Source organism: Amphiprion ocellaris, unplaced genomic scaffold, assembly GCF_022539595.1.
Source record: "Amphiprion ocellaris isolate individual 3 ecotype Okinawa unplaced genomic scaffold, ASM2253959v1 Aocel_unscaffolded174, whole genome shotgun sequence".
NCBI lineage: Eukaryota > Metazoa > Chordata > Actinopteri > Pomacentridae > Amphiprion > Amphiprion ocellaris.
In genome coordinates this window covers 17,091-32,759 of record NW_026559338.1, presented here as the reverse complement: position 1 = coordinate 32,759, position 15,669 = coordinate 17,091, and the positions used below count along the sequence as shown (strand labels likewise).

Genomic DNA, 15,669 nt, shown 5'->3' with positions numbered 1-15,669 from the left:
TACTTTGTGGAAATGTTTTCTACATATATATTTGATTAGTTGTCAACAGACTGTCTAAATGCCAAAATTCGTAACATTTTTAAATAAAAACTGAGAAAAAATAAAGGAAAATATTCAATCAGGGTCTCATTTCAAGGTTTCTGCAGCATGCAAGCTATGATTTGAGATCATTTCATCTCGTTTTTGACATTTTGCTCTACAGAGCTGTGACGATTCATCAGTTAATCAATTTGTTTTCAACTACTGAATTAATTGCTATGTATTTTGAAAACAGATTTATCAGTTTGAGTACTTTTTCGTGAGGAAAAAAGTACAAATTATCTTGATTCCAGCTTCCTAAATGTGGATATTTACTGGTTTCTTTGCTTCTCTGTGACAGTAAACTGAAAATCGATTTACACTTTATTGACCAAACAAGTATTGTATTATTTGAAAAGTTGTTCAAGAGATTATTTCAACAATGAAAATCACTAGTTGCAGCCCTATTTCACCATTAAAGTAGATGTCTATACTTGGAACAAATGCATGAAAGAGAGAATTTATGAGCAACAACCACTTGTGAAACATGAGGGTGATGATTTTTAACATTTGGGACTCATACCTGTCAGGTTCCAGTCATACAGCTCAAGAATATCCTGGAACAAGTAGGAGGCAAACAGCTCGAGGCCTCGGACGCAGTAGTTCTGGAAACAAGAGATATGTGAGCATACAGTACGAGAGCGAAGACTACCTTAATGTAGATATGACTGATAAGTAAATCCAGTGCTCTAACTTTATCGCGTAAGCCACCTTATCGACACAATCAAGTCGAACGGGTCAAAAGGAAGCTCTTTTCCCTCCTTTAAAAGGATTAGCACCTCGGCTCACCCGAGCACTGACGTGTGAGGGTTACATGCGGCTCGGCTGTGCTCAGACTCCACCGTTTGAGATAAAAACAAAAAAGGGGAGAGAAAGAGCTGCGAGATAAAGTGGGGTTTTACTGACCTCCGGTGTCATCTCCTCTATGAAGTGAATGGTGTAATCTATGTTGAAGCGGATCACACGGCACAATGGAATCTGTGATGATGAAAGGAACAGAGGACGGGGAGAAGAAAGGACAGGCCATCTCATTACCAAGGCGTTAGGCAGAGGTTACAGCTTTTCAGGGAAACTCATTAAAACCTCATTTTTGACCGCAGCGAGCTCACGGCCGTATGCACGCATGGAAAGTGTATGTAAAGTTTAATGTGAGAAAAACATGCATGAAGCCATAAATCACATGCCTCCACACACACACACGGGCCACCTGACTCTTGGAAATTAAGTAAGTTAAATCTCGCTAAATAGATAAGCCTGCTCTTCTGTGTTTAATCTCCCCAGTTACACGCTCTTTGTTGTCAGAGCGCATGGGGTCCATTTTAGGAGATTAACCTGGAAGCCACATTCATTCCTGCCCATCCCGGCGGCTAACTAGCAGGGGGTTAATATCACCATGCTCCGAGGTTCCTAATCCCTGCGCCGCCATGAAGCGTTTACCCGAGCTTTTAACAAGGGCCGCTTAAATTATCCAGTTCAAATCACGCCTAATCCTCGGGGCTCTTTTCAAACTGGACGGATATTGACCAAGTGCTCTATTATTCAAACATGCGGTGGGGGGGAGAAAAAAAAAACACTGGCAGGCACAAGCTACACATCAGGACGCAGAAATATTCACACTTTGAGTGAATTTTCTAGGGTTTCCCGCGGCTCCCCTGACGATTTCTCGCTCGCTTTAAACTTCCTCCTTGGGATAAAAGTGAGGCGCAGCTCAAATGGCCGCAGAAAGAGGGGGTTTGCTTTTAAATCACGACCTCTCTGGTGTTTGACAGCCACTGATGGGCCTTCAAAAGTGAGCGAGAGGACTCTGTGACAAGGTCAGCCCAGCGAGAGGCGAGCACTTTGTCCAGGCAACAAAGAAGTCGACCCGAAAAGCCAAAAAGCCGATTTTGAAGTTATTTTTGAGGAGAGTGGAGCTGAAGGGGGAGGGATTCTTCGCCCTGACAAAGATGATATATGTGTTGCCTCAACAGGCTTGTAGGAGGAGGATGGTGTCCTACGACGGCCAACCAAAGCCAGACCGAGCAGCAGTTGGCCCGTGTGTGCGGAGAGGTAATAGAAGTGATCACTATGTGGGTCCTTTGCATGGCAGACCTCCATGTGTAACGGCTCACATAACAGAATCCACAGCAGACGTGGGCGGAATAACACGACTGTAACTGATACGAATAGAAAGGTATTTTATGAGACAATATGCGGTCAAATGCTTCAATTAATCCCATTTCATGCATCCTATCAGTTAACTGTTAATAAATTTGCAGACAAATCTGGGAGAAACCTTAAGGTGGACTCAAATTAAATCAAACTATAGGAAGTGACATTTGACGATTAAATTAGGATTATATTTGGTAAGACTGTAGTTGTAGAAGATTTTAATGCTGAATTTTGTAAAATATCATCATACCTTCACGCTAACAGGAACAATCCACCAGTCTAAAGTAACAGGGTCATTCCATGGTAATTTCTTTAGAGCAAAATATGGATGTTTATAAACATATCGCTTAAAATTTAGCTTGATATATCAAAAGGCTTCTGAGATAAAAGAAAACAAAAAAAATTACCATCAACGTCCTTTTTAGCATGATTTTTCACACATTGATTTTTCTATTTTATTTGTGTTGTTTCGCCCAAAAACCCCAGAATCATCAGATTTTGAGACCAGTTTCTGCTCAGCTATTCCTGATTTGCCTGGAATTTTTTTAAAACAAAATATGGATGTTTGTAAACATATCTGGAAAACTTTTGCTGGATATATCAACTACTTTATGAGATAAAATGTAAAACAAATTGCCCGTCGACCAACTTCCAGCACGTTTTTTAGCGCATTAAAATTTGAACGAGAATATCTCAGGAACTATCAAAGACAAAAGCATGAAAATTTCACTGTTATTTCTTATCATGTCATTGATTCATAATCTGTAATACTTGGCAAGTAGATCAATAATTTCTGGGTGAGTTGAAATACGGAAAAAAAAAATTGAAGTCGTCATGTTTGAGCACAAATTAACAAAAAAATTAACAAAGCATAAGTCTATTAGAGGTAGATTCTGAACCACCAGTAGTTGAATCTCACAATAATATAAAACAAAGCATAAAGAATACCTTTAACCACAATGAGAAATAAAGATAAAAGCCTCAAACTTTGACTGTTATTGTATTGTGGTTCAAACGTAACTTCAAATTTCATTGCATGTCGGCTGAAAGGGGTCAGCAAGTAATTTCTTAGCAATTATCATCTTAGAAACTTCACAGATACCTTTTTAAATATCCATAGCTTATAATAAAAAAAATAAGCTTTAAGCAAATCAAAGACTTTTGAGCAGAAGGTTCCTGATGACGTCAGATGGAATAACCCAATACTAATCTCATTTATTAAATCACTAAAATCTCATTTCTGTGGCAAAAAAAATTGCATATTTAAGTTTTTTCAATGAAAATAATTATATTCTGCCTCAAAATGGCTCAAATACAACTCTACACTGTTGCTGCTTGTAGAAAGTGTAGCTCTATGAAGTTCCTGCTTCTCTTTCTCCACCCAAACCACCTCAGTCAAGGCAGCTCGAGCACAGCAGCTCACTGAGACTCTGCCCAAACACTGTAAAACTACTTCATGTGCTACAAGTTGTAATGTTGGAGGAATTCAGGAAAACTGGAGCCAATTCTGAAGAAGAATATCGATACAGAAAGCCCAAACCTGCAAGCTGACAGGATGGGTTCTTTAGATCTGATATACATTGATATTCATCGATACACTGGCAGAAATTCTTGCCTACTTATTTCACTTGTCTTTCAGCAAATAAAAACACCACATGGACATATTAACAAGGTAGAAATATCTAAAAACACTGTGCTCTGGTCATGGATGCATTCATGCTTTTGTCTCCCTGGTGGAGTTCAAAGCTTGATCAAAAGACAAGGAACAGAGCAACTGCTATTCCTGAACTAGATTTTGCTTTATTTCCCTCAGTTGTTTAGATGTGTTGTACTTTTGTCCTACGTTTGTTGCTGTCACGCTCAATTATAAAGTTTTTGGCCACATTATAATGGTACATATTCCCGGTCAGGTTTCTTTTGGAAAAGAAATGTCAAGCTAAAGGACCTTTCTGTTTGAATAAAAGTTAAAATAAAGAAAATAAACACACAAATAGGCACCACGGCTTTTGCAAAAAAAAAAAAAAAGCCTGTTCAAAGGAAATATGGACTAACATAACATTAAATACCATCAAACAACACCAGTTCAAAGCTGTGCTACAATGCAGACAAACAGCGAACAAATATATGGACATGCGTAAACACAAAATAGTAAAAATGTGGGAGGATGAAGACGCACAAATACATACAGGCGCGATTATCTGGAATTTTTAGCAGCACAAGATGTTGTACATTTAGACAGAGCTGTACAGGTAACAGTTGTTTTTCTATGTATTACCTATTTATTGAATGCTGATGTAAAGAGACTTTAAACTATTTAAAAAAAAAATAATGCTTCTGGTATAAGTTGCATACTGTAGCTTTAAATATTTTAAGTTTGTCTGCACCATTTTTATCAGAAAAGCTTTAAGGCTTCAGGCTGGAAGTACATAGTTTGCGTTAAGACACACTGGTATTTGAGCATGAAATGACTCCCTCAAGGTGAAACACTTTCTTTTTTGTTTCACCTTTGGGGAAGTTCAACATGACACTTACAACAGAAAAAAGGCTCAGTGTGACAAACACAACGCAAAAGAAAGCGCGAACTCCAAGCAGTTAAATAAATAACGCCGACATGAAATATAAACAAAAAAGCAGAACTGAGAAAAATGACTGTACAGTGACACCGACTGTGACTGTCAAAAAAAGAGGAAAAAATATAAAAGGTGAAGGCGCCATGGTGTAAAATTCATGGCTTACTGGCTGCACCGCTAACAATTCAAAGCAGACTTACATTAGTGAGGGGAGTGTGGGAGAAGAGGGAGAAGCCTTCGAACAGGTACTCGTGGTCATCGTACTCGATCACCGTCGGCCTGTCGGTCTGGAACAGAGAACAGCAGCAACAGTCAGACACAGAACGGTAAAACATACTCTGACCTAGAGACAGAGGCAGGAATAGAAATAAGGTTTTTAATGCGATCAAACTGTATGAAAATACGCTAAATGTAACACAAAGCCATACAACTGTGCTCAAGTACTGCAACATAAAACCTGCTAAAGATTACAGAAAAACTATCTGAATGTTAGGAGTGATGCATCTTTGCCATTTGTCCGATTATCTATATCACTAAATTATTAACCAATTATTGATAAATTGATTGTGCTACTTCTGGTTCAGTGCAGCCACTTGTTTCTGTCTGTCGTCACTGTATGGTCTAAGACAGTGGTTCCCTACCTGTTTGGCTTGGAGCCCCCACTATAAGCTGCACCCCAGCCCCAGTTGATATTTTACTGCATATTGGTCATATTGAGACTTGAGACTACATAGATAAATACTTGCCAGGAAGTTGGTGGGAGGAGACACGGTGATCCTGTAGTGGAACAGCTTTCCTGCGTTGTTGTTCATTGGACGGCATTGTTTCACAGACTGGAAAAGAGACAATACTCATGAACTACTGACTACTGTGGTGAATGTCTACTCCGACTACCACACTCCCTAATTATTCTCACTCCAAGTAATCATAACACATTTCAGAAATGGAAAAATGGAAGAGTTGGTGATCTTCAGTCCACTTGTTGATGTATTTTACACCAGACAGGGTAACCTACAATGAACAGAGCAGAAAGTTGCAAATTTGTGTAAAATATTGACCATTTTCATTCTAAATTTGCAAGTGACTTTCTTGATTAATAGTTGGTTTACAAAACGCCTGCATATAGAGAGAAATGCACATCAAAATTGCTTTTTTTTGTTCAATTATTTATGATTTATGGAGATAAGAAGTAAAAAAACTGGAAATGAAAAGCTAAAAATGTGAAAATTTCCCCTTTTGGCTGGAAAAATTATTCAGACGGTATATTATTAAAGTAGTTAACGATTCATTTTATAGGATTTAAATCAGTCATTAGCTACTTGATTGGATTTTCCCCACCTCAGATTAATGCAGGGGGACATAAAGGATACGAAACACAAAACAAAACTCCTGGCATGATTGATAATTAAAAACTTAATTGGCATCTTTTAATGATGTACTGCCTATAAACACAACAATAACTAATAATTTAACACATAATGGACCAAGAATTTCTCGGTCATTTGAGGATTAAACAGGCAATTAGTGAATTAATCAACTTACATGGGGGCACAGCATGTTTGTTTCCAAAAAAACATAGATTTTTAAAATGGAAAAAGATCTAAAAATAATATTTAAATGCCTGCAAAATTGGAGGATGATATAAATCTACCACTACATTATAGATCGACACACTCATGAATGATTCATTGTGCAATCCATGAGTTTCTTCAGTCCCTACCAGGCATGGAAAAAAACAAGTTTCCATCTTTACAGCTAAAATATGTTTCACTGGTGGGCTGAAGATGCTGCTGCGTGGGAGTTATTGTTCCAAAACACAAGAAAATGAGTAAAAAAAAAAAAACACAGATTTGTCAGTATCTGGCCAAATAAATCGATGAGTCACTGAGACGGATCAGCTCTCCTGTCGAATTTCTACAGATGTAATATCGTCTTTTGGTTCTTTAAGACGATACAAATCCCACTTATTGTCCGTTTAATGCAACAGAAAATAGGCCTCTGTGGAGAGAATACGTTTAGGCTGACTAGAATAATACCCTTGCCCCTGTGTGGCACAACTTCAAGGTTATGAAAGGGTGATTTATTCACGGCGTGTCATACCTCCTCCCCTGGGTAGATGCTGTGGCGGATCCCTGTACGTCTGGCCTTGGCACTGCACTTACACAGGGGACCATCATTCATCTGGACAGAAAGAAAATACGTAAATCAGACACACAACTGCTTCACTTGCCATGTATAACGCCGGGGCCGCTCAACATTTCACATCTCCAAACCGCAGACAACTGACCTTTAGTTTCTTTGCTGGAGTTTAAAGTTTAAAGTTTGGAGATTTGCTCTGTGATAGTGTTCGGATCGCACATAAAAAACACTCACAACTAAACTGTTTGCCAGTCTTGCATTTTAATATGTAGACAGTGGCTTCCAATATTTACTAGAGTGACTCCAAAAGCTTCATCAAACATTAGAAAGTCCTAAAACGCAGTAATAATTACTGTATCATTTGAAAGACGCAAGATTTCCCACTTTTTAAGATGAAAGCAACGTTATTGGTCCCTCACTGGGGAAATTTACAATATTTTAGTATAATTTAGTTTGTTTTTTTCTCTTTAGCATATAAATATTGCTACCTACTTACTGCAGATGTCTATATTAACACACACCCTGTTTAAAAACCACAGCAGAAACACAATGCTGATTATTTGTGTGTTAAAAACACACAAATAATGTTTTGTCCACAATGCAACCATATTCAGTTCACCAGAGAATATTAGAATGTTGTATTTATTAGTATTTACATTAACTTTGGCCAGACGTTTCTGCTAAAGGGTTAGTGTGACTGGTCTACTAGGGCTTTAGCTAATAATTATTTTCATCCTCGTTTATTCTGCTAATTATTTACTAAATTGGTGATTTTGTCTTTTATGTATGATGTCAGAAAATGGTGAAAAATGTCAATCAATGTTTCCCAAAGTCCTCAAATGTCTTGTTGGATCCGAAGATATTCAGTATACTATCATAGAGAAGTAAAGAAACCAGAAAGTATTTACATTTAAGAGGCCAGAAGTAGAGAATTTAGACTTTGTTTCTGAAAATGACTAGATTTAAGTGGTTTAATTGGTTAATTGTTGCAGCTCTAGATGTTCTGTCATTCCTACATACACAGGATAGTTTCTAATGTGTGGTCTAGTTGTCTGATACCTGCTTAGAATTACATGGGATCAAAGAAGAGACAGAGCAGTTTTACATCCCTGCGTAAAGACAGACCAACCTGTCCGGGATCGTTGTACCACAGCTCCTCGTGCAGCCGGTCGGGATGAGCTTTTTTTCTCTTGATCTCAGCAATAACATCAAAAACCTCTGAGTCAGAGCTGCTGGAGCAGGTGCTTCCTTCACCGTCTGACTCACAGTCTGACTCACTGCTGCTGTCGCCTGCAAACCAAAGAGCAGCGGGGTCTTTAATCATCACGACGTTACGGCGGCTGACGACTAAAACCTAATTCGCTGAGGCGGAGCCGGTCGAGTGGTTAAGCCGCCGCGCTCAGCTGTGCTCTGGCAAAGTATTACACAACATAAAGTCCCGGTAAAGCAATCTGTCAAAATGTTTTCACACTGTGTGCACTCTGACTCTGCCAGCTCCTGCAGAAGAATAATCACCCACACCATGCTGATGATACAGCACAGTTTAAGATCTGTTACCTAATGCTTCTTTAGACAAACAAACACTTTGACTCGCGCTGGCGGATTCATCGTTTTAACGCTCCCTTCCTCTACAATTCCTCATTTTCATGCCAACTGCAGACTTAAACACATCCGCGAGATTAAAAGAGCAGCGCGGTTGCCAACGTTGACAGTTGGCACTCATGTTTCCTTTCTGTCGCTTGTCATTCCCCCCTCACCGAGAGGAAAACCTCACATCAAACCCAGGATTATAATTACCACTCAGCTGAACAGTTTGTGGCTCTTAGCTGAACGAAGTCTTCCATTCTTATCAGCGTTTTTTTCTTTTTTTTTTTAACTTGAGCGCTTGATCGTGAAGTCGGTGCCCAGAGCAACATATTTAGCAAATTAGATCTCCCTGAGTGAGATTTATATTATTGCACTGTTGAAAGAGACAATCAAGCTGACAGCCCTGCAGATAACATCATAAACACTTAACTTAATCTCTGCCTTGCTCTAATGCACTGCTGAGAAGACAGCAAGTTTTCACAAACATCAATAACAGAAAGGTTGTCGACGGATCCGTTAAGTGTTGATTGTTGTTCAGTGACACAACGAGAAGTATGAGCAGACACAGGTTCCAATTATGTGCTCTTTAGGAGATTACTTTACAGTGTACTCACAGCTTTTGTCTCTTTTCAGGAGCACTGGGAGGAGAGTATCAGTGCATAGAGATTATTTCAAAAGGGACATTTAAATCAGGTCCTGTATTCTTTCTGTAAACTCAGTCACACAACTTTTTGATTGCAACTAATACATCAGACAGATCGCAAATTGATGTAAAAATCACTAAGATGTCAAAAATCTACATATACTCAATAAAAAGGACAAATACAATTGTGAATTACTTCATACAGCAGTGCTACCCACCTGGATCCTCGTCCAGTTTGGTCTTTGGTGGCTCCCATTTGGGTCGAGCGTCCTTGGCTCGCTCCTGCCTCCTTCCCAGCTCCTCTTCAAAGCGCTCATACAGGTCTCGCAGTTTACTGGTGCCCACGACTGTCGAGTCTCCCTGAAATAAACCAGGTCCAATACAAGAGGTTTTCAATTTTTAAATGGTAAACTGAACAGCGCTGACCACAGTCCGGCTGGCATTTTAATGTTTTTGAGTGCTTTTTTATGCTTTTAGACAGTCAGTCTCTAAAACCAACAGGCCACCGGGACGCCAGACTTGTTAAAGTTTAAGCACAAATCCGTTTGAGAATCTTTAACGCGCTCGAACTGACAGTGGCTCTACAAGTCAATCTATTAGCGAAGATCATAACTGCAGATAGAGACCCTGGGTGCTGTAACAATGTCACAAATAGACTCACAAAGACCGCACCAACGCGACCTGCAATCTCAGCGCCGGTGCAATCTTACACCCTCTCAAAACAGCCACAGCAACTCACACCCAAAGGTGTCATCCTCACTGTCACAGCAGAAAAGGCTGAATCTGTTCGAGGAGGCGGCTAGAGAACAAAGTTGGTTTCCATCTAGACATTTACCGTCACTTTATTTTTACTGACGGACAGGTTGAGTCTCCGCCAGAATGTGTAATTTGTGGCAAAAGAAAACAGCTGAGGAAGCAATCAGAGATGGCTGGTAAAGGTCAGAGTGCTGGGGAAGAAAAAGGAGTTGGCAGTATCCAGCACATCCAAAGCATTTAGGAGGGTACATGGTGGTTTGAGGAGGAGGACTGAGGTGTGCTTTGAGTGCCTGACAGGCTGAAAATCTAAACCCGCTCTCTACCAACACGAACAAATTTGATAAAATTTTCTTTTGGCAGTCAAATAAAACCACATCAAAGGTGCACTCAGCGGTAAGTGGAAAAGTGTCACATCCAGTAAACCACGCAAGCCATTCCCTTGTTTAATCTACTGTCAAGAAACGCCAGGTGAGGACTGGTGTTTTTTTTTTTTTTTTTTTTTTTGCTGTGGATGTTGAAACTCCTGAGTGCAAGTCAGATATATTTAAGAAAACACATTACCACTTGGTCCATGGGGTCGTTGGAGTAGTAGTTCTCAGCGTGGGTGCAGCGGATCCAGGCAGGTTTCAGCAGCTCTTCCTCCTCTTTCTCATCATCGCCTTTTTCCTTTTCCTTCTCCCTGTCGCGCTCTCGTTCCCTCTCTCGCTCTCGGTCTCTTTCTCCTAAGGTTTCGTCAGAATCTCGGCTCCGGATTGAAGAGTAGCTTCGCTCTCTGCTCGGCCCAGAGGAGCCCTCCGACCTCCGGTCCTTCTCCTCCTCCCAGCGACCACGCTTCCTGTCTCTGCTCGTTGACCGACTGCAAATATCAAAAACAGTCTTTACATTTAGCTGAGATAAAGCAATATCACATATGACCACATCCTGTTAGTGGTGAGCTGAAAAACTTATCACAAGAAGATGTTTTATTTCACTCGATATGGTGAAGTATTGCTGATCTGTTTTTAATAAAGAAATAGGAGAAAAACTGTTTAATTTGATGTTAACCATCTTTGAATTTATTGAGTTGCATAGGCTGTAATTCTAATGTTAATACAACAATTAAAAACACACAAATAAACAATTCACACATCTAAATAAAAAGAAACAAGGATAAATGAATGATTGTCCCTCGATAGGTACAAAAGTTTACATACACTTGTAAAGACTGGCAGTCTTGAGTTTTCAGTGAATCCTCTAACTCCTAATTTTCTATGACGGAACACACGAATATTTTTCACATGTTGCATTATGGTTCTTTCATAGATTAATTATAGGTCTTCTGGAAATACGACAGAATCTGCTGGGTCAAAAATATACATACAGCAACTTGAATTATCAGTTTAGGAGATGTAGAAAGTTGTGTTAATCACAATTTCTTACTGGCATGGCTTCTGGAGACTGTCAACGACTGACTACAGCTGCTGACTCCTGTTTGACTGTTTAAATAGAGCCCCTCTGATACACTCAAATTAAGAGATAAAGGAGTCATTAGAAACTCAAACTTGCCATGATATGCATGGTCTTTACAAGTGTATGTAAACTTTTGTTCACGCCTGTATTAATTCAAGAAAGAATGTAAAACAAGGAGGGACATGGAGGCAGACTTGCATGCCTTGGAAGACCTGCGTATGAGCCAAAGGCAGAGTAAGGAAAGACGAAATGCTTCTCGTTTAATCACTCAGGTATACTTCAAATCACGTGACCAAAGAACCGAGTGAAGGTACCACGTTGACATCCAGGTTAGGTAAGAAAATAGTTGGATATGTCTGTTTGTGGCCCTGAAGGAAATACATCCAGTACAATTACTTATGTAACACTATCCAAGTATTTCAGTTTCAGCTTGGAGCTTACAGTACATTCAGTGATGTGGACTTTATCAGGAAAGAAAGGTTTCTTTATCTGTGTTATCAAAGGTAATGTAAGGATTCAAGATTTTAACCAATGCTGGGTTCTCTCTAGGGCTGGACCCAAATACCCGAATATCCAAATATTTGGTCGTGACAGTGGTATCCGAATATTTATTTTAAGATCCGAGTATTCGGATCTCAAAATTCAATATATTCAATTTCAGCTCTGAAATTAATAAAGAACCACACTTGTACCTTCGATTCCTCTTCCTGTGCCTGTCAGGCGACTGAGATCTCCGACTTTCTCTGTGACGATACCTCTCTCTGTAAACAGACACAGATAAAGAATTAAGATGGAAATCCTGTTACTGATTGATTTTATTCAGATGAGTGTTTTTTATGTACCTGCTGCGATCCCTGCTCCTGTGTCTGGGAGGGGTCCGGCCTCTGTCGTACTCGGACCGGTACCGTCCTCCGTCCAGTCTGCCTCGTCTGTCCGGACTCCTCCCACGGTCCTTCCTCTCTGCGGGAAACTCCATCTTGTGCCGATCACCATGGCTACCGTAGCCGTAGCACTTCTGCCGGTGGTCGTCATGGCGATATCCTCTCTCTGGAGACCTCCGGTGGTCCATGGGCTTCTCGTACTTGTACTGGCCCCCGTGCCTGATGCTGTGGTCAGGCTGAAACGGGCTGGGGCTCTGGGCGTAGCCGGGGTTGAAGGTGGGAGGTGGGAATGGAGGGTGAGGAGGATGGGGGTAGTTCATGGAGTAGGGAGGGTGGTAGCTCATAGACTGGGAGGCCATAGGGGGAGGCATCGGCGGGTGAGGTATCGGTGGTGGGGGCACAGGAGGCATCATGTAAGGATGGTAGGCATTCTGAGCCGACACTTGGCCTCCTGGAGCGGGACCACCGGTGGAGCTCGGCAAGGGGGGAGGTGGAAAATTCGGAGGGGGTTCAGGAAAGCCTTGCCGGGTGGGAGGTTTGGGGAAAGGGGGCCGGACTGGGCATTGGTTGAGAGAATTGGGGGTCTGGGACGGTGCCGGAGGAGGATACTGCATGAAGTCGGAGTGTGGAGGCATGTAGCCGCTGTTTCCATGGTAGCCTGAACTGGGAGGATTCTGGGGGTCGTAGTGGTAGGGTGGAACCGGAGGCTGGGGAGGGGGCGGCCTCAGGTTGGTGGGGCGGTAGTTTTGAGGGGAGCCGTGCTGGCCAGGCGGCATCGCTCCCCTGGGACCCCCACGATCCTGATGGAAAGACATGACTGTGGACAAGACAGAAAGAATGAAGTTACAACTGGTGTCACCTGCATCCAACATGAATGAATGACACCTGAAAGTAAATTAAGTTAGTTGAAACCTTTGATTACACATGAGGGGATGCACATCCCAGTGATAATACCAGATCATAAAACAAGTCAAGACTGAAAGTTCTTAGCAAAAACTTCAAACACTGGAGGCCACCGGTTTCCACTCTTATCTTGTCTTCAGTGTTTTCTATAGGGTTGAATTCTGTGATAGTGGAGACTGCTTACTATAGGTTATACGCTACCATTCAAAAGTTTTGGGTCACGTAGAAATGTCCTTATTTTTGAAAGAAAAGCTTTCTTTTTCAATGAAAATAACGTTAATCAGAAATCCAGTCTAGACATTATTAATGTGGTAAATGACTATTATAGCTGGAAACAGCTGATTTTTAATGGAATATCTCCATAGGGGTACAGAGGAACATTTCCAGCAACCATCACTCCTGTGTTCTAATGCTACATTGTGTTAGCTAATGGTGTTGAAAAACATGAAATTGTCTGGGTGACCCCAAACTTTTGAACAGTAGTATATATGGTTATTAGTTGTAAAAGAAATTAATTATGTTGAGTGTTAAAGCTGTGTCCAGGTTCATTTGAACTGAAACACAAATCGATGGGTAAGAAGGCCAAACCAGTACCATAAACCAGTGTACTAAAGGAATGCACTGAAACATGTAAATTATAAACCCAACCTACGAGAGATTTTAATGGTTTGTTTGTTACTATTTTCAAATAACTGGTATCCATAGCAGTATTGTGTAGTATTCAACACTACTACACTACAAGGTATCACAAAACATTGCATTAAAACAATGCTAAATCCAATTTTATTAGTACCGAAACTTCTTTATTACAGATAACTGATTAGCAGTGTTTAGCGAAGAGCAGCATTTCTATTAATTAATTAACATTCATGTGCCACAGCTGTGCATTGTGTGTTTGCAGCACTGAGTTCCCACCCCCTGCAGACACAGTTGGCTTTCACAGACCCAAGACGTGACATCAAGTCTAAGCACTGATGCCAACTGTCCACAGCTCATTTTCCAGCATGTGGATAAAGCAGATGCCTGAAAAGACATTTGGAATTGTTTTGCTTATAGAAGACGGTGACAGAAAGCCCGAGGACACTACAAAGCCTGTCTGGAAAAGGTATTTAAAAGAAACACAACCAACAGATCCAGCTTAGCAAAGGATCTCACTGACAGACTTGTTCAAAGGATTCAAGGAGCAACAGGTTAAAGTAATTACATCACACCATTAAACATAGGTTAAATCTGAACTTTTTTCTCTACATGCAAACATAGCATTCACACTCACACTCGAACACACTATAGGGCAAAAATTCACTCCTGTTGTTTTATTGCTTCTTTTTACATCATCCACTATCTTTTTTTAACAGTATAACAATATTTTCTTTCTTTTTCTTGACAAATAAAGAAAATAAATCATTTTAAGCTCCATGTTTCATTATTCATTATTCCAGTACTCTTCCTGATATTCTTGTTTTTGGCTGTGGTATTTATTCATTATGGTTATTGATATATTTAGTGCAGGTATCAAAGTCAGAATTTTGACACACTAGTCTGTAGTGTGTGTTGATTATTTTGTAGGGTTAAGCCATCTTCCATTTCTGTACATAATATCATAATTCTTTTTTCAAGACAAGACCTTATCACAAAAAGTCATCCTAATACACTATATTATGACGATGTAAATCAACATCTACCTTTAGCCCTGACGTCTATTATAAACTACAAACCAAAGGACTTACTTTTTAGTATTACAAACACAGGTAAAAGCTAAAGATACCGTCAAAACCTAAGTTCGTCGTTCACTTATAGAGCAACATACGCTCATCAACAGCTGCACCTCGTTTAACTAATTACTATTAGTGATCTGGGCTTCATCAGTTGAGCAGCTAGTAAGCTAAAAACAGACGTCGCTTACTGTAACACGAATAAAATGAGAGAAAGTAACCAAAAACACCTGTAAACAGGATTAATATGAGTATTATTTGAAGCTAACAGCAGCAGCTACGTTGAAGCTCTATTAACACGTTAGCCAGCTAGCGAGCATCATTTTAGGACTCGTATAGAAGAAATTACCTTCAAAAATAACGGAAACTAGCAGGAGGAGAAGCGCTTCACTCAGTCTCCTTACCGGAACAAAAAACTTCAATTAAAATGTGTTCTGAATCGTCTAAAATTGAGTTAACTGTGTAAGGCTAAGCAGTGCAATTAGCTGTGTGTTCACGCTTTCTGAGTCCGTGTTTCTAGTCGGGACGGTTTAAGGAGAGGAACACCGGTGAGCCAATCACATTCAAGGATGCTACGGTTGACCAATGAGAGCGCTCGTAGGCTTTGAAGGCTTTTTCACCGGGATGAAGCCTCACTGCTGTACACAAACCACTTTAGTGTCCAGATCAGATTTACTTCAGTAAAAGTACTAATAAATCAGTGGAAACATACTTAATTACAAACAAATGCCCTACATGAAAAAGAAAAATAGAAAACACCCCAAAATCTACATAATAAAATGTAATTAAAAGGACTTTAA

General features: G+C 40.2%; 1 protein-coding gene across 1 annotated transcript; it reads right to left on the bottom strand.

The window, feature by feature from the left end:
* Positions 1 to 601: 601 nt before the first annotated feature.
* On the bottom strand, positions 602 to 15,372 carry LOC111569015 (ribonuclease 3; the record flags this gene model as incomplete). The annotated part of the gene is made up of 11 exons (XM_055008773.1): positions 15,274 to 15,372; positions 12,216 to 13,071; positions 12,066 to 12,134; positions 10,486 to 10,780; positions 9,387 to 9,528; positions 8,068 to 8,228; positions 6,900 to 6,980; positions 5,546 to 5,632; positions 5,000 to 5,086; positions 985 to 1,056; positions 602 to 683 (listed from the first exon to the last, which is right to left on the bottom strand). Coding segments are annotated over exons 2-11 (1,930 nt in total), but the record flags the coding sequence as incomplete, so codon positions are not given.
* Positions 15,373 to 15,669: the final 297 nt, after the last annotated feature.